General features: G+C 49.4%; 1 protein-coding gene across 1 annotated transcript in view; it reads left to right on the forward strand.

Moving 5' to 3' along the window:
* Positions 1–418: 418 nt before the first annotated feature.
* The window catches only part of LOC128714948 (protein dachsous), a 63,826-nt gene continuing 38,730 nt past the window's right edge, over positions 419–25,514 (forward strand). Inside the window, exon 1 of the mRNA XM_053809829.1 lies at positions 419–2,248. Within this exon, the coding sequence (XP_053665804.1) occupies positions 419–2,248 (1,830 nt within the window). The remainder of the gene's footprint in view (positions 2,249–25,514) is intronic.

A 25,514-nucleotide genomic window follows, 5' to 3' on the forward strand; every position in this document is an offset into this window, starting at 1 on the left:
AACTTTATCTAGATCTTGTTGTATTCTGCATTAAATTCTTCTATACCACAGCTAATTTACTCTTTCTTCTTATCATTCGTCCAATCCCACAGGCGCTGGCTTCGGTACCGTCCCGGACAATGGACCGGCGGGTTGGTCATAGTACAGTGTACCGTAGTGACTGCGTGCAACAGGAGCTTCGGTGATGATTTTCTTCGTGAAATCTCACACCTCCCAAGACTACCGACAGGTGACAGGTGCAGGAGCGGCACCTGCAGCAGGACTCCGCAGGGACAGTAGAGCTGCGGAGGTGCGGTAACCCACCGCCTTCTTGCTGAAACAAGTGTTAACAAAACCATTACAGTGCAGTGCACCCAATACACACAATATACACACACACACACATCCAAAACAACACACATCCACATTCGGCCAAGCCATGGCGGAATGTAACAGCAGGCACGGCTACAGTAGCTGCAGTAATCGTCACAGAAAGATGTCCTTGCTCTGGCTATTACTGATGATATGTGCCTTCAGCGGGGACAGCGGTGGAGGGGGTGGCCCGGGCATCTTCCTGAGGCTGGCAGGGGCGGAACATGTGCGGGAGCTGGAAGTGTCGGAGGGCGTACCGATCGGGCATCAGATCGGTTTCATCGGCGAGTTTGTGCACGACGACAGCGGGGACAGTGGGCCACCGTACCTGATCGTGCCGGTACCGGGCAGTGCGGTCGATACGGACCTTGCCATCGACCACACGACGGGCGAAATTCGCACCAAGGTGGCGCTGGACCGCGAAAACCGGTCGTCCTACTCGCTGGTGGCCATTCCGCTGAGCGGCGAGAATGTGCGCGTGGTGGTGCGTGTGCTGGACGAGAATGATAACGCACCGACCTTTCCGACGCCGATAATGAGCATCGAGTTCCCGGAGAACACGCCGCGCGATGTGAAGCGGACGCTGAACCCGGCGCGAGACTACGACCTCGGGCGTTACAATACGCAGCGTTACAGCATCGTTTCGGGCAATGTAAATAACGCTTTCCGGTTATCGTCCCACCGGGAGCGGGACGGTGTGCTCTATCTGGATCTGCAGATCAACGGGTTCCTCGATCGGGAAACGACCCCTGCCTACAGTCTGGTGGTGGAAGCGCTCGACGGTGGCAGTCCACCGTTGCGCGGTCAGATGACGGTCAACATCACCATCCAGGACGTGAACGACAATCAGCCGATATTCAACCAGAGTCGGTATTTTGCGACCGTGCCAGAAAACGCAACGCTCGGTACTACGGTGCTGCAGGTGTACGCCACCGATCAGGACGCGGGCGAGAACGGACAGGTCGAGTATGCCATCAACAGGCGGCAGAGTGATAAGGAGCAAATGTTCCGCATCGACCCGGCTACCGGTCTGATCTCCGTCAATAAGCCGCTCGACTTCGAGACGCGCGAACTGCACGAGCTGGTCGTGGTGGCAAAGGATCGTGGCATGCAACCGCTCGAGACGACGGCATTCGTGTCGATACGGGTGACGGACGTGAACGACAATCAACCCATCATCAACGTCATCTTTCTGAGCGATGACGCGACACCGAAGATATCCGAGTCGGCACAGCCGGGCGAGTTCGTGGCGCGTATCTCGGTCAACGATCCGGACTCGCGCACCGAGTACTCGAACGTCAATGTGACGCTGTCGGGTGGCGAGGGCCACTTCGGGCTGACAACGCGCGACAACATCATCTATCTCGTGATTGTCTCGCTGCCGCTGGACCGGGAAATTAAGCCCAACTACACGCTGAGCGTTATCGCGACGGACACCGGCAATCCACCGCTGCACGCGGCCAAGGATATATTTCTGACCGTCACGGACATTAACGACAACGCGCCAGAGTTCGAGAAGGACGTGTACCACGCGAACGTGATGGAGGTTGCCGACCCGGGTACGTCCGTCATACAGGTGACGGCTGTCGATAGGGACGAGGGCAACAATTCGGCCATCGTCTACTCGCTGCTGGACACCCCCGACACGCACTCGCACTGGTTTCAGATCGATAGCCACTCGGGGTTGATCACGACGAGGGCGCACATCGACTGCGAAACCGACCCGGTGCCGCAGCTGATTGTGATGGCACAGGATAATGGGCGGCCACCGCTTTCCTCGACCGGTACCGTGCTCGTCACCATACACGACGTGAACGACAACGAGCCAATCTTCGACCAGAGCTTCTACAACGTATCTGTCGCGGAGAATGAATCGAAGGGACGCTGTATTCTGAAGGTAAGTGAATGTATCTGAATCTGAGAATTTATCTTACTTCAACTGTTACGACTAACGTTGGGTGAATCGGATTCAGATTAAAGAATCTGGATGATTCTTTAAATTGAATGAATGAATCTAGATCTCTGTTCCAAAGATTCATGAATTCTGAAAGATCCATAAATTGTCCAAGATGTACGACTTCCATGGAGCTTATCTCTGCTTATTAACTCCCTCCCCCTCAGTTGTGAAAATTGGGACACAACTGCCAATTCGCTTAAGACCTTCAGGGACTTGATCCGCCCCTGAGGATCTGAGTTTTCTTGAATCTTTTTGGTGTCGACTCTTGTTTGGAATAACTTCTCACTACAGATTCATAAGTATGACTCTACTCTAAAGACTTATCAAGTACCAAACCAAATAGGAGTTTACCTCACAATACTTCCCAATATTCGGCATACATTGACCAACAGTACCATCTCACACGTGGTCGCTCAAAATGGGCTCGGAGTTCCAGTACGAGCTCACCCGAACGGACAACGGGCAAATCTTGATTGCACACCTACATGCGTACAGGAACGCATCAACAAACACGACGATAATGACTGGCTCGGGCTGATGGTGCCCGATGGCAGTACCGGAGCTACTGGTTGTCGGGCCGAACCGAAGACCCCTGTTGCTGCGCCATTTCCCCCCAAGGCTGTGGGTTTCTGCAGATTGTTTACTCGCTCCGCGTACACCCGATCTTCATCAGGCGGGTTGTTTTTTTTTGTTCCACTTCTTCTTCTTCTTCTGTTGCTCCTTCCGCCAAGATGTCCTGGCCGTTGTCTGATGGCTTCGGGGCAACATTTAGATCGCCCGGTTTCATCTACCCATATTACGTCAATCTGCCAGTTGCGTCGACCGCCCGATCGGTCGGATTTTGATGAATTGGTTCTTATCGTGCAAATTTGATGGGCCATTGCGCACTATCGTTGCGATAAAATTAACATGATCAGCTTAATCTTCGGCACGAAACACATGAAAGCGGAACCGCCTTTAGGGGGATACATTTGGATTAGATATAGTATTTTAATAGCAGTTTCTCGCTGAACGCTGCTATAATTGATTGATCCATCCAAAAACCCTCTTCTCTCGCTCGCGTTTGCTGAGTCGTTTTTTTTTTCTGTGTGTTGTGTGCGAAGTCTTCTCGTGACCAACCCACTGAACTTTGAAATTCCGATCTACTAAGCAACCGCTAGGTCGCCGCAGTTTTTCCTACCTTCGCCCAAACGATTGGAAGAACACCACCAGTGGCAGTGGAAAGAAGAAGCCAAAATAATACCTTCAGAAGATTGTTTTACTTGCGATATGTGCGCTCTCCTTCTCTATCTCAAAGCGATGCCCCAGCATGCGGACGGTGTGATTGAGCCTAGATGAGGGAATAGCTGCAGACATCATGTAAATGTGTTAATGCTGCGAGCGAACGAGGAGAGAAAGCGATATCTCCACCAATTGGTAATACGTGTGTGTGTGTTGGTGAAGGATGTATAATTGTTTGTATATGTGTGTGTTCTCCATTACCCAAACATCATCCCCCAGGTGGGGGATGCTCACCAACACACACGTAACGATCATGATCGCTGATCGTACACCAACACAAGCGCGCATTCTAAAGGGGTTTTTTTTTTCCTCGTTTTTGGTGAGAATGGTGAAAGAGGGTTTCTCTAGCCTGGTGCCAAAGATCGGCTGGCGAGAGAGAAAAACTCGTTTTTTTTTTGCTGCCATCCCTCCCAAAAAGCGCAGTTATTCCCGTACGGGGCCTGTTTGCTCTCGGAACATTCCCTTCACACTTGGTTTACACGGTTCGGCACCAGGAAAAATTCTACTCTCGTGGCCACCGGCGAGATTGGTATCGACGCCCCTGTCTGCTTCTTCGCGTCCCCCCCCTCTCCCTCCCCACCACCACCCTTCATCTGGTACCACATCATTCCATTCCTATTACTGTACCCCCCGGCTTCCAGTGCCGAAGCCCGCCGCTCCAACGTTCCCCATGGCAGGATACAAACACCATCAAGCGTGGAAAGGATTGACCTCAGCCACCGTGCCACCAATCTAGAGCCGGGGGTTCGGTTTCTGTTGGTGTGTACTGCTGGAGCGTTTTAATGGTGCGTCCACCAGGTAGCCTCTCGCTCTGTCTCCCATTCGTGATTCGCGCGCTCGCGTTGGCATGTGGCCGCGGAGGGGTTGGCGGAGCAGACCCAAAGCTGGGGAAGTGGAAGTGAAGCGGCCATCTATCCCGCGATGTGCTGCGATGTGCCACCTCACATACCGGAGGATTCCGGAACCCCCGCCCCGAATACAGGAAAAATTACCTTTTATAACAAAACCTCAAAGCGAACGTGTAGCACGTTATTTCGCTCGGGCTCTTTTACGCTCCGCGTCTACCCTGTAGCGCAGACTGCTCCGTTTCGTCGTGGTTCTCCCGACGAACAAACTCCGCTGCGCTGTGGCTTTTTTGTGTTTTTTTTTTTGTTTTTGCCCCCTTTTTTCGTTGCTCTCCTGTTTTCTCGTTTGCTCGCGGCTTGGGACCCGTTCACTTCATTCTTCTGGGGCGCTCCATTCGCTATCCGCCCCGTGCAAAGCCGTGGCACCGTCCGGCGGTGCACCTTGCCCGCCTTCAACGCGAGAGAGATGCCGTGTGTGCTTTTTTTTTTGCTTGCCTTCATTCTTCTGTGGGCTTTTGAATTGTTGTTCACATTTTTTTCCGTTTTGTTGCCCTGCCACCGCTTGCGTTCCGTTTTGTTGTGTTTGATACACTGCGCAGCGAAAAACGGACCGGTGGCCTGGTGGTTTTGTGAAAAGCGAAAAGGGCAAACGAAGCGACCAGCCTGCATGTGCCGGACGCACGGAAACTGTTCACTGCCGTGCTGGGGTGCCGGGCACTGAGCACGCGGGACGCTGAAGGCTACCGATCGGCCCGAGACAGTTCATCTCTTCATTGCCGGTGCGGATGCTGCAGAGGTGTGACAATGCATTCGGGACGCAAATAGTGCCATAGAAAGATGGTTTACGTTGCTGCTAGCCATGCAGCAATGCCCTCATTGTTGTAATTTTTCAACAGTTCTGAAGTTGCGCTACAAATTGAGCTACAAACCGGACAAACACTTTCGTGCCAATGGTCCTGTTTTAATTAACGAATCACTCGATAACCAGCGCACACGTTGCACGGGAAAACACCCCGGACAAAAACGGTTAATCTGCGCCAAACAAACAAAAAAACCCCAGCCGTGTGTGAGGGGGGAGGGGGGGGGGGGGGGAAATCTAGCGAAAAAGATGGCGAAAAGGTACGATGTGAAATTGTTGCACTCTGCACATACCATCACGCGGTCGCATACGTTCGCTACTCAGTCACACCTTGCGGAACCACCGCGACCAGTCAGTGCGGCTCAACGGGTGAGATTCTTTTTCTTTCCACCATTGGCGAACGCGCCAAATGTCACCAAAAACCCTGCCCGGTGCACGGGTACGATCGCGGTACGCCGGCACCAGCAGCTCCAGGTTGTGGAGCTAGTGTGCGGCGGTAGCACAAGAGTACAAGCGGAGTTGCAGCCGGGATCAAGAGGAGTCCGTTTCAAGATTCGGTGGAGTCCGATTTATTTAGTCCTGTGTGTTCTCGTTCTGTGTTCAGCTTTTTTCGTTTGTTTTGTTCTTACGCTCTCTTCCGTGGTGTGTGCGTGTGTGTGTGTTTTTTGTCTTGTGATTCTGATTTCTCGTTTATTTCTCGTCTTTTCATCGAGCGGAGCCGTCGTCGTCTCGTTGCGATTGATGCCTCCTGCTCGTCCTGGTCCGATACGCTGGGGAGCGGTCGGTGGAGGCGAAACGGTGCACAATATTTCGTTTGTTTCGTACAAACCATCCAAAAAGGTTGTCCCAATAGGATTCGAAGCCCTTCCCGGCGTACGGGGGTGTTGCAGTGAATAGCAGGTAGCGGTAGCAGAAACAGAATACGCAAGAACAAATGGAACTCGCAGGGCAAGAAACAACGGGCAAAAAAAAAAGAAATATATATATATATATATTTATATGGAAAATACATACACTTCAGAGCCCCCCCGATGATTGGCAGTAAAACTGTTCGGGCTAATGATGCTTGACTTTTCCTTTTCGTCAACCCGCAAACTGTGTCGACGGCGACGTAAGATTTCCAGCAGATGCGGACGCGACCTGCCCAGTGGGACAGGACACACATATAAGAACATCCCTCCGTATGTGTGTATGTTTCCGGGAGAATTCAGGCATTTCGCGCGACCGGGCAATGGTGACATGAAGATATGAAGGGGACGCCTGTCCCGACCGGCAACCCGCGGCGGTGCAGCATTTTTCGCCCTTTTGTTTTGCCACTGCGCAGCACTTGTGGCCGGTTGCGATTATCATACCTTATTCGTTGCCACGATTTGAAAGGTGAAAATTGGCCACCAATCACCAGCCAAAACACACACACGCGCTGATCCGTTGACCACGTTCGAGTGCAGGGGTGAAAACGGAACGCAGCCAGGGAGGACCTCACAGCAGTTCGAGCCCCGGTTGCGCACGAAGAAGCCGCGAAGGAGCATTTTGGTCGCCAGGATGAGACAACCGAATGAGAGAGTGAGAAGTAACACTAAGGAGAAGCAAGTGAACAGCCAAGCGAGAGGTTCATTCGCTTCTAATGCCAATGCAACTACTGCAGCGAGGCGTGAGGAATAGACGAGTGAAAAAAAACACACCAAACGAAGTGACACCTACGCAACTTACAATTCTATTTGTTGGCCTTGTTAACGAGCCTGCTCGTACCGATTGGAAAATTCTTCCCTCGGCATTCTACTTTGTATGCCCACGTGGTGTACGGGGGCTTTCCCCCTTCAAGCGCAGCAACAGTTTGGCGGGTTCGTCGCTTACGAACGAAACGAAAGACTTCAACCGTACCGGGGGGTTACGGTTATAGAATATGTAGACGCCCCCGGTTCAACGGATCCAGGCCATCGATCACCATCGTCCGTTTTCGTGTCGTGTTTGGATGTTCGTGTAGCCGTGCCCTTTCCGTCCCTGATGCACGCCGAGTGGTACCACTGCCAGCAAAACGTGCCAGGCTAAACTGTACCTTGTTGCGTTTGCCGCTGCGTTCCAGGGCCGGCACGTTGTTGGCGTTGTACTTTGCTTTTCCGCCATCTTCCTATTGCGCGTTGCTCGAGCGATGCATCCTTGTAGTGCGGCGCTGTACGCCCATATCGAATGTTTTATTCCCCAACGAAACACAACTAGCACACCGCTGCGACTCTAGAGGGTAGAATGTACCTGATGATTTGCTCCCTGTTGTAGAATATTTCTAAACATCGTACCGTGCGCGTTCGGTACAGACCAATTCCGAATGTTGGGTCGCAGGGCTGAGGCTCCAAACTCCGACTCGAAAACCCTAGCACGCGGATCTCAACGCAAGCCAAAGAAGCTATCCAGCGCACACGTCTTTTACTTATACGCATTGCTTCGATTTGCTTTGGTGCGAGTTCGCTTTGAACCTTAGCAGTGCAAAATTGCGGATTATGATTCAATCATACCGTGAAGTATTTGTATCGTGGATCTTGTACGCGAATAAAACGAAAATGAAACAAGTTCACCGTCGCCAGTCCGTCATCGAACATCGCCCATAGAGTGGCCCAATATGGCAAGTCGGTCGGACGGATGATCGTAGCGTAGCAGGGACGAATTATGAAGTGATCTGGATACGCTTCCCGTGTGCAGTGCGGAGAAGCAACGCGTACCGATAGCGATTTCATTTATTATTCCACGCACCGTCGGCCCATGTTGCCGTATTTCCCGATTTGCGTCTGAATGACAGCTCGCGATGACATATTTTGGTATCGGTACATTGCCAACGACATTGTTGTCGTTTCCCATGGGCGAAACAGCAATCGGTGCGTTCTGAAGGCGATCCGATTTTGATCTTCGCTCTCTCGACCGCGTTGCACTCGGACCACCCTCCCCAGCACCGCAGGGGGGCCTAAAGAGCAGAAGGAATAAGCAAGAGAAGAGAGCAAAAAAAAACAAGCTTGCACACACCGCGCTGGCCGACACGGCGTGTGGTGTGGCGGGAGGGCTGCGATACTGACGACAACCTAAAGATGACGATGGCGACTGGGTTGGGTGGGATTTTAATTGAGCGTAACCCCCCTACCCCCGGGGGTGGTCCCGTCGCACCCTTCGCCTGGAGCACGGAACACCGTGCAAAGCGTTGGGTAGCCTGTTCAACTTATCCCAAAACGGTGCCCGAGTCGGCCCTCGTTCGGTCGAGGTTTGCCTCCAACCGATTCAAGCGCGGACCTGATTACAATCGGGCGATAGGCGCACGGAGACCGTATCCATGAACATCCGAACAGCACAACAGGCCGCGCGTCAACTATCGCGGAGGGACGCAAAGACGGAAAAAGCAAAGGCATAGACAACTACCTTTTTCAGACCCGTGATAGCAAAAGCAAAAGCCGTGGATATAGATTCTGTGTCGGGTCTCAAAATAGCACCAGCAAAAAAAAGAAACCCCTTCAATGAGTCAGACGACCCAGCTTTACAAGGCAGTATGCGACCCGCGATGGGCGAGTACATCGGGTCGAATCAAAGCTACAAATGTGGCCTTTTAAATGACACAACAGCCCCGGTCGGATGACCGGGCGCGAATCTCGACCACGATTCCTGCTGCCTTGCCGGTGATCGATGAAGGCGACAACGATGTCAATCTGTTGTGCAGGACGCTGTTGATAAAATAGTTGACATGCCGACGGACGGCCGATCGACACACGGCACGGTACACCGGCCCTCGTTCCTGGGGCGGGCCGGGCGGTGCGATGGGCAACGGGCAAGAACCATTCCCACCGACACTCCGGTTCCAACATCGTCCGGTTTGGACGATGACATTGAAATTGTCAGCGGGATGCGTCGCAGACCGCATCGCGCACACATCCTAGAACCGACCGATCGGTGCATCGAACGTTCGTCCATGCGCGGGCACTAAGCCTCCACCAGGTTACGATATATCCGAGAGATAAATTTATAATCATTTATCCATCATCTTCGGGATTTTGATGCCTGTTGACGGTCGATCGATCGATCGATCGATTGAGCCGGCCAACAATTTGTGGTCACCCAACACGAAACACCCGGCGTCGGGCGTGCATCGGGAAGACCTTCGACAAACGTGCGCCTCGCTGTTAATCACTCACGGCCGACCTTTTACAATAGAGCCCGGTGCGAGAGTGGGGTGGTTAAGCAAAGAAATTGATACGTCGCTGTGCATACGCATCCGTGCAGGCAGAAGGGGTGTAGTTCGACAAACTTCGATTGAATTGCATCGATCTCCGGTACGATTGGATGCCTATTGACACTGGCTTTTTTCTGAGATCCTATGCACCGACCAGAGTGTGAATTATTTCACCAAACTTTGTTCTTTTTTTTTCATCAGGCATCGTTAATAATCCACATTCGAACCATTGTTCAGGTTCAGATCAGTTTTAAAAAGTGTCTCACACACGGGACCTACACATTGTTGGCCTTCGATTCCACTGCTCGGAATCAACCAAACACAAACAAGGGGTTCGTCGCTTCTACATCTTTCGTCTCTGTGAGTGACTTTGACATGCAAAGAAGCAACAAAACGATACCGACAGGCGGCATTGAAAGGAAACCAGCCACTGACTGTTGTCTTGTTCATTATCGTATTTTTGCCATCACCATTTAACCAGAAAGTTTTGCAATTTCCCAGGGAAAATTTGCCTTCCAAAGGGGTTTTGTGAGGCAAAAAAAAAACAATCTCTACTGCTGAAAGTACAAAAAAGCACACACACACACGACCATTTTGCTGAAAAGGCCCTTCGTTAGCCTGTGATCAAGTTTCCAGGAAACAAGGGGCTCGATCCAACGAACGGATCGTTCCGGCGGTAGTACAGCCACGTCCACGTGAGGCCCAGGAGTCCAATTAAACGTAAATTGCAATTCGAAAATGAATTCACGAAACTGCACGCGCGCACACGACGGCCACCAAAAACCCCGAACGCAAAAGAATGGGATTTGTCGGGATGGACACAAAAGAACAGCCACCGAATCCTTTTTCTTTCGCTATTTTTTTTTTTTTTTCATTTGCTTCCACCATTTTTTGGACCCCGACGGTACACAGAGAACCACGAGAAGAGATTAGACGTGGTAGATAATGGGTCCTCCACCTCGCCGGAGTACCCCTCCCTTCGTCGAGCCTTTCTGTTCCGGCAGTAACCGATCAAATCACACGCTCGTCAAGCTGGCGGACAATGCAAAACCTCCGGCCAGAACGCGGTACGGGGCGGTACGATTCAAGAACTCCATTCAAAAAGCGTTCCAGCGTTTCGTTTCCACCCCCTTTGCGGGTTATCGCGTGTATTTTTCACTCTCCCGTCCCCAAAAAAGGACCTTCCGAGAGGGGGAGGGGGGGGGGGGGGGGGAGGGGAGGAAGAAAAAGAACGGCGGTGGAGGCCATATGACGACGTACGAACCTTCAAGCTCGGTGCACTGTCCACGGTGACGGTGACGATAATTTATTTACTTTTGGCAGCACCGAAACCTATCACGGGAGGGAAAAATTTGAATACATCCATGGGAAGATCGTGTACGGGCAAATGGTTTTTCGCCATCCATCGCGACGATGCCTTGCACGTTCACCGCGTGCGCATTCGGGATATATTTGGGGCCTGTCAACAGAAATCGAGCCTGGTCGCCAGCAGCAAGAATCAAAGCATGTGTGCACACAGTTTTACGAAATTGATTGGTATTTTACTCCCCTGGTGCAAGGGCTGAGTCAAGACGAGCGGTTTCTTCCCGTTTCGCTTTTCCGGTGCTTCTGCCGCTGCTGCCCGTCAATTGACAAACAATCGAAATGATTTGACTTGCAATGGTGGCCGAAAGAAAGGATACTACCGAAGGATATCCTCTTTCGTTTTTAGCTCCCCCATCCCCCCTGCGGAAAACGTGTGGATCTCACTGAGGCTTCGATCTTCGAAATCCGAACGAATTACGCAAATGGTTTTCGTTCGCCCCGCGCTGTCTGCATGTCTGTTTATCTGTAGTTTTGCTCCCGTTTTCCGTTGCCGTGCGGAGATATTTTCTACTTTGATTTGTTTTGCTTCTGTTTCGAGCAGCACTCCGTTTTGCGCAACCGGCTAATAGAGGATTCGTTCGAAAGGATTCGGCAATTTGCATGCCAGACTAACCGGACGATAGTGGTCAGATTTCAATTGAAATTGTATTTCGTCAAGGATGGGCCCAAATTTCCATACGTATCATGTGGCTCGGATCTTGTGGGTTTTCGCTAAGCCGCCGGTTAAGGAGCACAATGTGGAATTTCCGTGTGCTCCGATGATCAAAAGATGTTCCCTCCACACGTCAGCCAGGCTGCATGCGGCAACACGGCAACTGCGCGTCACGTATGAACGATGACGAACGATTCAACCCCGAAATCGTACAATCAAACGAAACTTTTGTGCAACCGGTACGCTGTTATTTTTTTTTTTGTCAATGCGCTGTTTGACGTGCGCATCTCGTTGTGCACGTGAGTTTTTGCTCCCATTTACATACGATGCGATGTGAAGACAACAGGCATCCGACTTCCAACGGTGCCACCAGCGACGATGATACTATAGAATGCAATGCTTTGTTTTAAATATATAAAACAGTTCTTTAAAATTCTTCAACTTAAAAGACTTTATCTCATCAGAAATTAAAGACTCAACGAACGCTCTCAATAATTTTCTGAATATCTGATACTTCTCAATTGATCATTCAAACTTCATTGGAATTCCACAAAGCTCTACAGAGACCTGTTCCATTTCATTAGGAATTTTAGATACGTTGAATGCTCTCAATCATTATTTCATAATTCACAATCGATCGCTATAACTTCATATCACTCCCAGATAGTATTCCTCCCAATAGATGCACCACAGAACGAACAACAGAGTTTGAACGAAAATCGAAAAAATCGAAAATTCTTCATCATAGGTGACTTAATGTCATCAGTACTTGAAGATTCAATCAAAAGGAATCCGAATATTTGATCATTCTCCATTCATCACTATAACTTCGACTCAACTCTACAAAGTGTTTTTCCAAACTGGTTTCATTTAATCAGAAATTCTCAATTCTACGAACGCACTCAATGATTACTTGAAATAGTTCTCAATGTACTCTTCTAAACGGAAACTCCAAACATTTGATAGAATTTTCAAAACCTTTGCTTCAGCTTAACTTCATACCATTAGTAAATGGAGGCTCAAGGAATTCTCACGATTATTTTCAGAATTTTGAAAGGTCGAAATCGAACTCTATTATTTAATTTCTCTCTCACAAAGTATTCTTCCCAAGCTTACCAGAACAATCTCAAAAGGTTCTTGCTTTCTATGACTCCGTTTAACCGTAGATGGATTATCAATCGTGGTCAGGATAGGATTTTGAATCAATCCTGTCTTGTAAGGACTAGCGCCACTACCAAATGGACCATCCCGGTCTAACCAAATAGAGACCTCAATAGTTTCAATGATTAGTTGAACAACATTCTTCAATTTAACATCATTATTTATCATTAATTCTTGACTCAACGAACGCTCCCAATGATTATCCGAATATCCAGTAGTTCTTAATCCATCATCAAATCATCCAATTATTATAACTTCATTTCATTTCTACAAAGTATTTTCCCCAAGCAGGTACACCAAAAAAAAGCTCTGCTCCGAATCTGCCCAGTGATGCACTTCTGATGCACCGATCGCCATTTATTTACTTAGTATTTATGTAACGATTCTGCTGCAGTTTACCAGTACGATCGCAAATATTGGGTCGGTTTTTTATGGCACCGAAGTTTTGTGCACGCCTGTGACTGACTCGCAAAACGTTCCGATTCCGATTTACGATTGACGTTGAAGATAGATTTAAAAAAAAAACCTTTACCTTTCCTGCTGCATGTACTCCTGGCGTGCTTATACACACACATATAAATATATATTTATTTCTGTTGCGCGTTTTTATTCGTACTGCCCGGTTTTGGTGCTTATGTCAAACCCCGTACGGTCCGGACCGGGGCAGAACTTTGCCCGTTTCCGGTTCGATTCTGCTCCATCAGCTCCACGGTTTCTCGCGAATTTGGATGTCACATTTGTTTTTTGTGTGTGCGGCCCAACGCGGCCCATCGGCAAACTGCACCGCATCCACGCTGCAACACCAGCCAGCAACCGGCAGTCACGATAGGTCGGTATCGTGTTCGTTCTCCATTGCGCCTTCCCACACGGTCGGCAGCATTTGCAGCGTACATTTCCTTTCCGATAATTTTGCTTATTATGCTACATTCGCGAGATGTCAACCCGGACTGAACGGTTCCCGATGCCGATCTGTCCCATCACGGGTCGTCCCGCGAAAGGCGATCTGCAGGCGTTTATCCTGAAGCATTTTTGCCCCGTACAAACCCCCCGCCCCCGTACCGGTTGCCGCGCTCATCTCCGGAGACGCGGGAGATCTCGGAATTTTGGGGCTCCTATGCTTGTGACTTCTCTCGGGTGTTATTTGTGTGTGTGTGTGTTTTACTTTAACCGTTCCCGGATCGACGACGACTTTCCGTTTTGTGTTGCGCCATTTTTTGCCCTTCCTCGTCTAAAAGCCTCCCAACTCTTATTTTCCTGTCGCGTCGGATCACCATTTTGTCGGCACATTTGTGTGTTTTTTTATTTGTTGGTTTTGTCTGAATTCGTTCCAGAAATGTCGCCAATTTCGTACAATTTGCGAACGGTAGTTACATTCAAATTGCATATCGTACGCTAGAAGATGCTGCATTATGTGTTGCAGCGTAAATTAGACAATTTTACAAAGGATCAGCTCCGAAAGGATTGTTTCCAAGATCTTTGAAGAATTTAAAGCCTTGTTGAGCTGAATAGTGCACATTTCAGGGTTGCATCTCCGCCACAGCGCTAAAGCCTGTGAACCGAATGAAGGAACAAAACAAAATTGACTCGGTCGTTTCGCACAGGTTGCTGCAAACCCTAATCAAACCATAATACAATCCTTTAAGCCACCGCTGCATCCGCAGCCGGGAAAGCAGCAAAAGCAAAACGAAATGTATTTTTCGACCAATTTCCGAAACATGTCCCATGCAAAAGTCGATCGATTACATGGTATGAGCGTTGTGTGAAACGCAAAACAAACACAAAAAGCCAACGACGACGACGCTCCGCTCATTTCGACGCGGCATACTTGAAATTGTTCCAAGTAAATTTTCCACTCGCATGCCGCGCATTCTTTCGCCGGCTAACAATGCTACCGCCGGTGGGGCAGTTTTTGGGAAAGTAGCTCCCGCGTGCCGGGATTAAAGCCATCCGTCCGTTTAAGTACGTGATAATGTTAATCGGCCCTAGCCGAACTGCACCCGCTTTGAGTGATGCCCCGAAGCGATGAGATTATGGGCAGCGGGTAATGCGGGTTGCGTAATGCTTCACCGTTCGTACGCGCAATGTTTTGTCGTGCGGATCGGCGAGTGAGAGCGAGATCGAGGAGGAAAATTTAAAATAACTGCAAGCAACGACAGCACAGCCACGGTAGCAAAAACAACAACGGGCGCGCGCGCCCGTCCACACATGCGCAGCAGCACACACGCACACACTGGCAGGGTAAAGTAACCAATAAAAATAATTACAATAAAGCAGCAGCATATCGGCTGCTGCTATCGAAATCGAAATGACTCATTAAAGCTCTGTTTATAATTCACCCGAGGAGAAAACCCAGCGGTTGTCCATCCGATCCCGATCCCGATACGATCGAACATCGATCGCCAAAATGGGGAACGGTCCACGGGCAAATGGAGACGTGGTGGTGAAATAGCCACCGTGCCGAGCCACTGGTAGCACAGGTAGCACACGAGACCGGGCCGGGCGTACAGGGCGAAGAAAAGCGATGGCGATAGCGATCGAAATCTTGCGTATGATTTCCGCATGTGTATAATTTGACAATCGTCAAGTAATCATCAAATTCTGCTTTGATACGCCATGGTCTGCCTGCTGCCTGCTGTTTTATCCCGATCGTCGGTCGGTGAAGAAGGGAGATGGAAGATATCGATCCAAGGAATGGGCAGTGTTGCAGCCCTACCGTGTACTCGCAACGATTGCGTACGATTTTTCTGACAGCTCACGTCTCGTGAGGATCCACGCATGTGTGTGTGTGTGTGTGTGTGTGTTTGTGCAAGTTTTTCTCATTTTTTTTCTGCACGCCTGGGGAACTGGGGGGATTTTTTCTTTTCGGTTAACTCATCAAGGAGCAAACAGGAGTCCATGAATTCAGCCTGAACGTGGATGACGATCGACCATACACTCCGGGCCTTTTTGCGTTCCCGCTTGCCCGGTCGCGAGTATTTCCTCGCGGGTTTCCGCACGGTAGTTTGCCCTCGAGGGTTCGGTTCCGCGGCTACGCATTATGCTGCTCATCCCGCCCGGTCCGTTTGGTGCGTGTTCGGTCCGGGCCTGATATGTTACTTCGCACGGAATGATATTTCTCCACCGGTTGGGTTGCCTACCCTAGTTCCGCTTCTCATTTGTCCGGTCCCGGTGTCGACGGTTTTGACCATTACCGTTGGCGACGTCCCCTGCAGGCATCCGCGCTCGCTAGGTTGCGTCTGGGTACGGCGGTTTAGAACGAAATCACCGTCGAGAAAACATTCAGCAAAGTGGCGATGAAAGAAGCGTCAACAACGAGAGCCGGAGAGGGAGAAAAAAACATGTAATTTTAATACACATCCTCACTCTCATTTTAAACCATTATCTGATCGGGACCACTCGGGACTCCCCGTTTTGCACCGTGCAGCATTCACATGTTTGCGCTCCTATCTATTGCGCTCCTGCACTGGGCTGATTACAGGTTGGGTGATGATTTTCCTCCGATCCGTCGAGGGGCACTCCCGATCGAATCGATCTTCAATCGAAACACACATCTTAATGATGAACAAGGCACGATGAGCACACGTTGTTTGCACGTTCGGGAAAGATATTTAAATCTAAACGCTTGCGTAACGAGTACTCGTGTCACGGAAACACTGCATTTCATTATGGGTGAATATTGATTTTAAGGCCCTACGTTTTGGCAGCAACTCTTTTCGAGAGTCAAATACATCAACTAGCAGAAAATGGCAAATTCCACGATTTCCAAACAATTGTGCACGCACTCTGACGCATCACCCTAGCAGCGCCAGTCCGCAACCGAAGTTCAAGTTCGTCGCCTTCGCTTGTATCTAAGTCTTTCGTTGTGCTTGCTTTCCCTCGCCGGATCACGTTTCGCAGCCCGCTGCGAGGAGCCAGTGATCGTATTTTCAGTTGGTTTTTTTTTTGGTTCTGCGGTTCTCACTCTATCTCTTCCTTTTTCAATCTCCATCCCACAATGTCTGGATGTACATGCTTCGCCAGCCAGTCGAACAATGTGCTCTGGGATGCGAGTTCCATTCGACCCGGCCCGCTTTACACGTTCGTTTCATTCCGGCACCGGCCTTTTGTTAAGGCCCCGACCAATATAAAGCTGCGTGCGTGTGTCGGTGTTTGTGGAAGTGTGCATGTGTCTGTGAGTATCGTAAACCTAGTAATCACCTGGCCGTACGATGCTGGGAGAGGGGGCAACCAGGACGAAATGGAAGGGAAAATTAAAACCTAAGCAACTGAATTCCCGACCCCCGAAGACAGTCGACTCATGCTCCAGTCGGTCGGTCGGGGTCACCAATCATTCTCCCGATTTCCCGTAAATGTTCCCCGGTTTTAAGCACGATTCTTTTTTCAACGCTTTCGGAGCTCTCGCAACTTAACAAAAAATCATTCTCTTAGACAACCTCTCATAAAATCGTAAAAATTTGTTCAAATTGTCACATGACTTTTATGTTCTGTTTTTAATAAATCTTAGAATATATTTTGTAGCATTATAGAGATGTTTTTAAAATGGTCTAACGAATCATCAGAATTCTTACTAATTACTATAAAGTCTAAAGTCTTTAATATAGGACTGGCGATATTTTTCTACCAAGTCGATGACGTCAATTGATTTTATTTCAAATTGTTTTAACTAAATCAACATTGCCAGCCAACACACCGCTACATAATGTGTTTGAGCAAGGTATAATAAACACACAGACACACACACACACATACAATGAGATTATGATCGCTGCCGCCAGAAATCAACCGATTCCAATCTTTCGCCGATTTGCCTTTCAGAACGTTCCGCGCCCATGTCGACACGTGCTCTATTCCTCGGGTGTTGTGTTTTGTTTGCTTTTGCGTCGGTGTTGCCTATCGAATTCATCCACTATCGATCGCCTTTCGGTCCCATGGCCATATCGAAAAGGAAGGGAAGGGGACGAGGGATAATTTTTGTTTAATTTGCGGCAACGTTTTGGCCCAGCCACGTCAAACGTGTTGGTAATAACTGTAAATGATCGACCCCAGTACGGAAGGGTAATTTTCAATCCAGTATCCCGAAAAGTGGCCGAAAAGGAGAACAAGCGCGGCAATGGTAGTGTACGAGAAGTAATAAATCATCGTATCGCCAGCACCGAACCGTAGCGACTGACACGAGCACCACGATCCCGCTCCGAACCTCACGAGAAGATCACCTTTCGGAGCTGTGGATGGAGTGGTGGAGGTGTTGTAACAAACTTTTGGAAAATGCACGCAAAAACACATCCTAGATCGGCGCATTGGACGGCCAGTGCGAACTAACGACTTTGCGGACGATTTGAAACGAAAATTGCACGCCACTTCGCGCGGTACGCTCGTTTCTGCTCAATGCGATTCACCTACTTTACCGGGTCGGAAGTGTTTGGAGCAAATTTTGGGCGAGTTCGCCTTCATGGGAGACACATTTTTTCCGCCACATCTCCCGTTAAGACCTTGAGCAGCAGGCCGGTAGACGGGGAACTTTAACGAACCGTTACCGGACAAAAGAAGCAACGTGCGCGAAGGCGTACGGGGCGTACGTTCATTGGGTGTTCCGAACCCGATTCCGTCGGTGTATGGCGTGAGAAATGAATTTTCTAGCCCAGAAAGCTTTCCTTTGAATGAACCACTGCTCGGTTGAACTGCGAACCCTTTTGGGCATTATAATTTACTCCAAATCATCCGTGACGTATGTTAAGAGAAGGTCCAACACACCAACCGCCATCTGCATTTCTGGAAAAGAAAAACTTCCAAGGCATGAGTGGAGTCTTTGCAGTTGCTACCGCAAAAATGGAGCCAAAAAATTCCATGTACAACTTCACACTCTCCCGCCGTACGCTTGTATGGGACGGCGTATAATTATGAAGCTTTTCAAAGTCACGACAAACCGTGCCACTGCGGTTCGATCACATTCCTTTTATAAGTAATGCTTTTCCCAAACACCGTTTTTCCGCTGTTGATGGCATTCCTTGCGTTTTGCTAGCCCTGGCGTGCATGTTAAGGAATGAGTAACTGTTTGGACAATTATATCATTCCTACCTTTTTTGTGTAGCTTCACGCAGTTTCTAAACCGCTTGTACGTTTTTTTCCAGGTCGATCTTCTGCAATCGGAATCGATAATCGTTTATTACCGGCTAGCATTAAATTGCGTAAGCTTTGCGTCAGCTACATCTCTAGATGTACTGCAGTAGTGTATAATTAAAATAAACCATCGCATGCACCGCTTATTTCCATCTCTCGATTCGCTGCCTTCCTCGGCGACATTGCTTCCAGGTGGACATATTTATCTAAATTAAACATAGCACGATCGGAGCTTACATCAAATACCTCATTTGCATAGCTTACGGGATGCATTCGGGTGCACTCTTCCATTCACACCTCGAGCCTCGAGCGGTAGCGTGGAGCGAAAAAGTGAAACCCATTTCTCGCAACCGGGAACATCAGCCGGAAAGAATTACGTGTGAATTTTAACTACCTGCAAAAATCCTAGAAGATCCCAAAGCCCTCGACAAACGCTTCGCCATTCACTGCGCCCCGTCCTAGCGTGCGGCCAGCTACCGAAACCTGAGCCACACGCGTGAGCGGCGGGTATGGCAGAAGTATAAATAATGAACACTTTCTATCGGCCGACAAGCACAGCACTGCTGGCGATCCTTCGGGGCCCGCACCGCGGGACCCGGACCAGCTGACAATCTGCGACAGCCCTCCGGGGGCCAGCAACAAGTGGACGCGGTTTTTGCCCGCGATCAACAAGTAGAAAGTCGACTTTGTCATCGTCGCCAGGCCCGTGTACGCTGGCACAAACCGCACGAAAACCCATCTCCCGCTCTTCTGTTTGGAGCCGTGGTTTTGCCCGCCCCTGCCTACACGGCACCTTGCAAACGCCGATTTTATCCAAAGTCTCTGCAAAGTGTGCTGCGCCACACCGCCATATGTAAAACCTCATCTCGGTGCGATGGGACGGCGAAAGAAATATATATTTGCTTGTCGACCGTTGGCCATTTGTCGTCCCAGCGCACCGCAACAACACCAGAAACCGGTCCGATGGTTTTAGTTTTTCCTGGACGGTTCCTGATTTATTCAGCCTTATGTTAATATGATTACGCCATACACACACACACTCACACAGTCCGCATCGTTTTCGCTCTCTTTTGGGCACGGAATAGCCATATTTTGCGCATAACGTACGGGGAGCATTCGTGGATCCCGGGAGTGCCTCCAGCCACGGCCGTTACCAAAACAGTCAAATCGCCCAATGATGGGCTCCCATCAAGACAAAGTTCTGCGGCGTCCGTAGTTGTCCGTACCGTCGTTTGAAAATTCCTATCCCTTTTGTGGGCGAAAGCTTTGCTTTCCATTTTCAAATGCTCCCTCCAGTGTTCATGCTCGTGCGGTTGTTCATATTATCATATACCTCGATGCTCGCCACGGGAAACATAATCCTCACCGTGCCGTGCCGTCTCTGCACCGTTGCATGCACTTCTGGTTCTGGTGCCGTCCGTTTCCCTTCTTCCAAAAAACCACGCTCGGACGCCTTAACACCTTTACACGTTAATTATCCGATCGACGATAATGTGTCGAACAAGGATGTTGGATTCGCTTTCTAATGCCCGCGCAGAACTATCCCGCAGCTGCGTGGAACCTGTCGAAGCGCCTGCTCATGCAATTATCGGTACGGGTCGTCCAGAAAGAGAAAGTCACCAGCACGCTCTTTCAATGCTGGTGTAACAATGTTGTAACCTTAAAAGGTATTCGGTCGTTCGGACTCCATGGGCCGTGATAGAGATGACAACAGAATAAAGCTGCATTGTCATAGACCTAAACGTCGATTCCTTGATGATGTTGAACTTCAAATCAATGGTTGTCGTACGCTACAGAAGGTATAATTATTGAAGATAATTGAATGTCTTTCAAACGATTAAACATTGGTCGAAAACAGGTCGATATATTCTCTAGATGTAGAGTGCTATGGAAAACCCTGACTTACTTTTCAAGCGCTACAACCGCTTCGTGGTCTTGGCCTGCTGTAGGAGTCCTCTAAGCCACTGACGGTCGAATGCCATCGTCTGCCAATCCTTTATTTCGGCCTTTCGGTTGGGCGCATCGACGTTATCATCCTTTTCCACGCCTTTTTAGTGGACGACCTAAAAGGACTTTACGGGCTGGGTCGTCCGGTTTCATTCTCATGACGTGACCAGCCCACCGGAGCCCGGCGAATGTAATCCGCTGTACGACAGTGAGTTCGTCCTACACCTCGTAGAGCTTGTCATTTTAGCGGCTCCTTCATTTTACTTCCACAGACACGGAGCCAACAATCCTTCTGAGAATTTCTCTAACTCTCTAACGGCTTTGTCAGAGGATTTCCGTCAGTTTTGGATTAAGTCCATGTCACAGAGGCGTATGTGAGTACTGGAACTATAGAGGTTCTATATAGTCCCAGCTTCCTGTTCTTCGCGACAGGTATTTTGAGTGGAGAAGTGTTCTCAGACTGTAGAAAGACCCTAGCGCCAGGGCTGCCAACAATTTGGTTCTTGCCTCTTTCATCTCCCATTTTCTTCGACCCAAGGTATTCCGCTGCATGCTTAATCCTATGGTAGACTTATAGAAGATGTCGCGGATGGTCCTCTTTAGCACTAGATCGGAGAGTAGACAACCTAACCCATCTGCTTGGCGTAGACCCTTGGTGGAAGCAAAGGGAGCCCTGGGAGTTTTCCATCCAAACATCACCCTGGCATGCGGAGTTGGGCATTCGTCATTGTCATTCGTAAAAAAAGTGAAAAACACCTAATTAAAAAAAACACACACACAATGTTACACACTTCAATTGCTTTCTCCTTAGCAATATCCAAATGAAATGACCGCGATGACAGTGCTTTGCCTTTCAACAACATCACCCGGCACATTACGAATCACTTCCGCCTGGCCCATTTCTCATCCGAACAATGTCGTCCAAGATGGTTTCCCCGTCCACGCCACTTTCTCCCACTCTCCCCACAAAAACTCCCAAATCACGGAAAAGGTGCAGAAAGCACCAAATGTCTCCCAAAATGGTACAGTTCACAATTTCTTTCCATCTCCCCACAAATGTCACTTCCACAGCGTTCCATTCTTACGGGAAGTGCACGGGAAAGAAGCGGAAACTGTTGGCATTTTTGATGATTGGCTTTGTCACTTTTGTCAGCTCCCCAAAACAGAGGGGGAACGGGACAGAGTAATAGACGACCCGATGGAAACCTATTGACGATCTTTGATCATACCAGACCCGGGGAGGGGGAGGAACGTGGGGTGTTACTTGGCACTCTATAAGTTTCCTACGTTATTAGCCGCCTAGAGACGTGAACCACCTTTCACCAGCTATTGCGGCTATTCTTCTAGCTACTGGTTTTCGTGCTTCTTTCTTACTTCCAATTTGTGTCGGAAGCGACGGGAAATTGTTTCTGTTCCCCCAAACCCTGCTATTTCTCGATATTTTTGAACGCAGCCAAATATACGGAAGGTCCCCACAGAAGGTTATGATGGATCGCCGCACGGCACGGTGCACGCTGTGTTAATTAGAAACGCGCATGTTTATACTTCAATTAAAACCGTCGTTCAAACGTGCGACCGCACGTCCCAGCACGGCTCTGTATGGGTATGGACGAGGGCTATCAAGTCCCATCGGTGCCCCTGGGAACTTGCTGGTGTTGCTGATTGATGTTCTGGCCGCGCGCGTACAAGCGTACCGAGTTTCCAAAACCGTTTCGGACGTACACTCATTAGAGCAATGCATTCAATTCCCCCTCCGTGGGCTTGCTGTACACTGGACGGCGCCCATTTTCACAGACGAATTAAATAATTTAACGATAAAAATCATCTTTTAATGCAAACACACGCCGCGGCAGTGCAGCGAACTAGCGATGCGGCAGAGAGAGAATCGTAACCGAAAGCAACAAAAAGCGATCCAACCTAACGGGCGACAACTGCACCGCGACCAGGATCGTGTTGGAAGGGATTTTATTGCATCCTGCTGTGAGTGTTGCTGCCACTGGTTGCGCTCTAACCAAGTGAAAGCCTACCGGTCTTGGGTGTGTGCGGTGAAAAGTTCGGAAAGCCGGTGTTGGGAAATCAATCCCAAACCCACAAACCCCCCGAAGCGAATAGCAGCCGGTGCGCCAGTACACCTTGTCGGCCGCGCTAAGGTGGATGGGCGCACACATGTTTGCTGCTGTTTGCTTTAAGCCGAAAAATCAAATAAACCGACCGACTTCCGTTCGCGAATTTTACATTCCCGTGAATACCTTTTTCCCCCTCGAAGCGTCCTCCGAGCGGGCAAAAGATGGCTGCCGCCGTGCGGCGGGGTGAGTTTTATGTCCTTTTTTAGGGGGCATCAAAGCCCCAATCCGGCGAAGAAGCACACGGAAGCCGCAATACCACAATCGCAACACAATGCGAGAAGGGCAATGGAAGGGATTATGAAGGAATGGCGTTTTGTGAAACGGTCCACAAGAATGACCCGTCCGACATTTCGGCTTGACTGATTTCGAATTACCCATTTGCCCCGTCAGTCCCCCACCCCCCGCCTCCCTCCTCTTTTACGTTGGCCGGCTCGCCCTATACGGGACGGGCGCGATCGCGATCTCGCATCACAGCCATCTCGCCGTACGAGCTGCCGATGGCAAAGATAAATCGCCAGCCTGCCCGCTGGCGGTAGCGTATAGTCGTCCGGCGGCCCGAAAACCCCCGAAAAGGGTTTTATTCGACGAAACCGCCGTGATGGTCGCCATCTCTTTCGCCGCACTGCTACTCCGGTTTTATTGTGGTGCCGTTTTTTTTTTTTCTTTCCTCCCTCCATTTCGCTCTTCCACATAAAAGGCCCTAGATTATGGCTGGGGTTTTTTTTTACCTATTTCATTCTGTAGATGGCCTTTTACCTTGGCATTGGCATTAACTTTCCTTCGATGTGGATTTTTTTTTTGTTGTTTCGAAGCGCTGTCTTGTTTCTTTTACTTTTCTTTCCCTGAGCTATTGAGCTATCCAGGTCATACCAGCCGAAAAACAATCGGAAGATGGACCATTTCTCGGCAGCGATCATCTCCGTTGATCTGGTCGCTGCATGCTTTTCGAAATAGCATCACATTAAACTTGTCATCACGCTGGTGCGCCCCGGAAGGAATGTTACTGGGAGCCAAAATGGCGTTGACGTTTCACATCAAATGGGGGTCCGGACCACGACAATGTCCCGATGATTTCGATCATCATGATGCTGCCGTTTTTGTTTTTGTTTTGTTTTCTTTTACTCGAAGCGGAAAACGGGAAGCTCACCTCGGGAATTGAAAGCAAGGAACGAGTCGAAGAAACCGAGGGGAGTGGGAAGCGAGCAAGGGCGAGATTGCTACTGATTTAGAGAGCCCGAGCACGGCAGACAATGATCTGTAGTTACAAGGCTCCAAAAATGTTAATTAATTAAATCTTAATATATATAAAACAAGTCGACTGCAATAAAACTTGCGTCATGAAACAAAACAAAAAAACAAGCATTGCAAACCCAGGCACGCGTGTGTGCGTTGCTTTGGCAGAGCGCATATGTTGTGTTCCCAATTTACAATTTCCCGCCCCAGTTTGAGATCGCAAATTTTAATGTGGATTTACTTAAATTGTTCCCCTTACTGGATTAGGCAAAGAGTCGGTGAATTGTTCGGCAGGATTGTTGTCTCCGCGTTTTCGAGTGACCCGAAGATGCCCGACCATACCCCGGCTAATTAAGCTAATTTTATGTCGAAAGAGAACTTATTGCCAGTCTAACCGTCCCCCGATTTTCTTCCGCTGGCCACGTCCTCCTAACCCTTTATGGTAGGATTGGGAACGGATCTGGAAACGAGCGTCCAGCGAATAAATGTCATCGATCGACATTGAAATGGTATGTTACTGGGGAGGGTTTGTTATTTTTTTTTAAACTTCAAACTGTTTGCCATTCAGATAATAGAGGCAACGAGACGGAGAGGAGAGTTTGAGTACTCGAAGTGCTTCCTTCATTCGCGACTGGCACCACCGACCGATGAGTCGTAAAGTTGTCGTTAGCTTATCCGTCGTATACGTGTACTATTTACGTTATGCCCGTGTGTCAAACATTTAACAGGCACTTACCAAAATAATCGAGTTCCTCGCCCCGCTTGGTCATTGACGGCAGCCCCCCAAAACCCCCTAACCCGTGGCTGTGGGAATCGGTGGGCACATAAATCATTGGCATTTATTCGAAAAATTGCATTAATAAATACAGCCCCGCCAGTGTGCCGGTGTGTTGACTGGCGGCGCATCTCCTGGTCTGGCCCACCGTTGTCCTCCACACCGTACACGCGTACGAGGTTTCTGAGATCATCTCCAAGCGGGCGACGGATGGATCTTAATTCTCACCGTCACGAGAATCCCACGACGCAGCGAGACGACGTCGGAACAAAAAGGCAATACTTGCGACCTCGCCGGGTATATTTCACCAACCGTCCTCTCCCCCCCACCCCTTCGAAATCTGGTGCCAATCTGCCCAACAATGGTGCGCAATTTTTGGCGGGTATTAAGAAAATTGTTTCCTTCTTTCGGTTAATTAATATCGACAAAAGCGCGAGATCGAGGTAGCCGCAATCTTGCCGGTACGATCGCGATCTGTTAATGGATACCACCGGTTGGACCATGGCCGTGTTTTTTTTTTTTTTTTTTGGGTTGGATTCCCGTGATGGCTCTCTTCGGCCGTGCGGCTCCCATTCCCAAACTAACGATTATCGATCCGAATTCTTAGGTCGCGGGGCGCGCGGGTTAAGGGCGCCTACGGA

Source organism: Anopheles marshallii, chromosome 3 (assembly GCF_943734725.1).
Source record: "Anopheles marshallii chromosome 3, idAnoMarsDA_429_01, whole genome shotgun sequence".
NCBI lineage: Eukaryota > Metazoa > Arthropoda > Insecta > Diptera > Culicidae > Anopheles > Anopheles marshallii.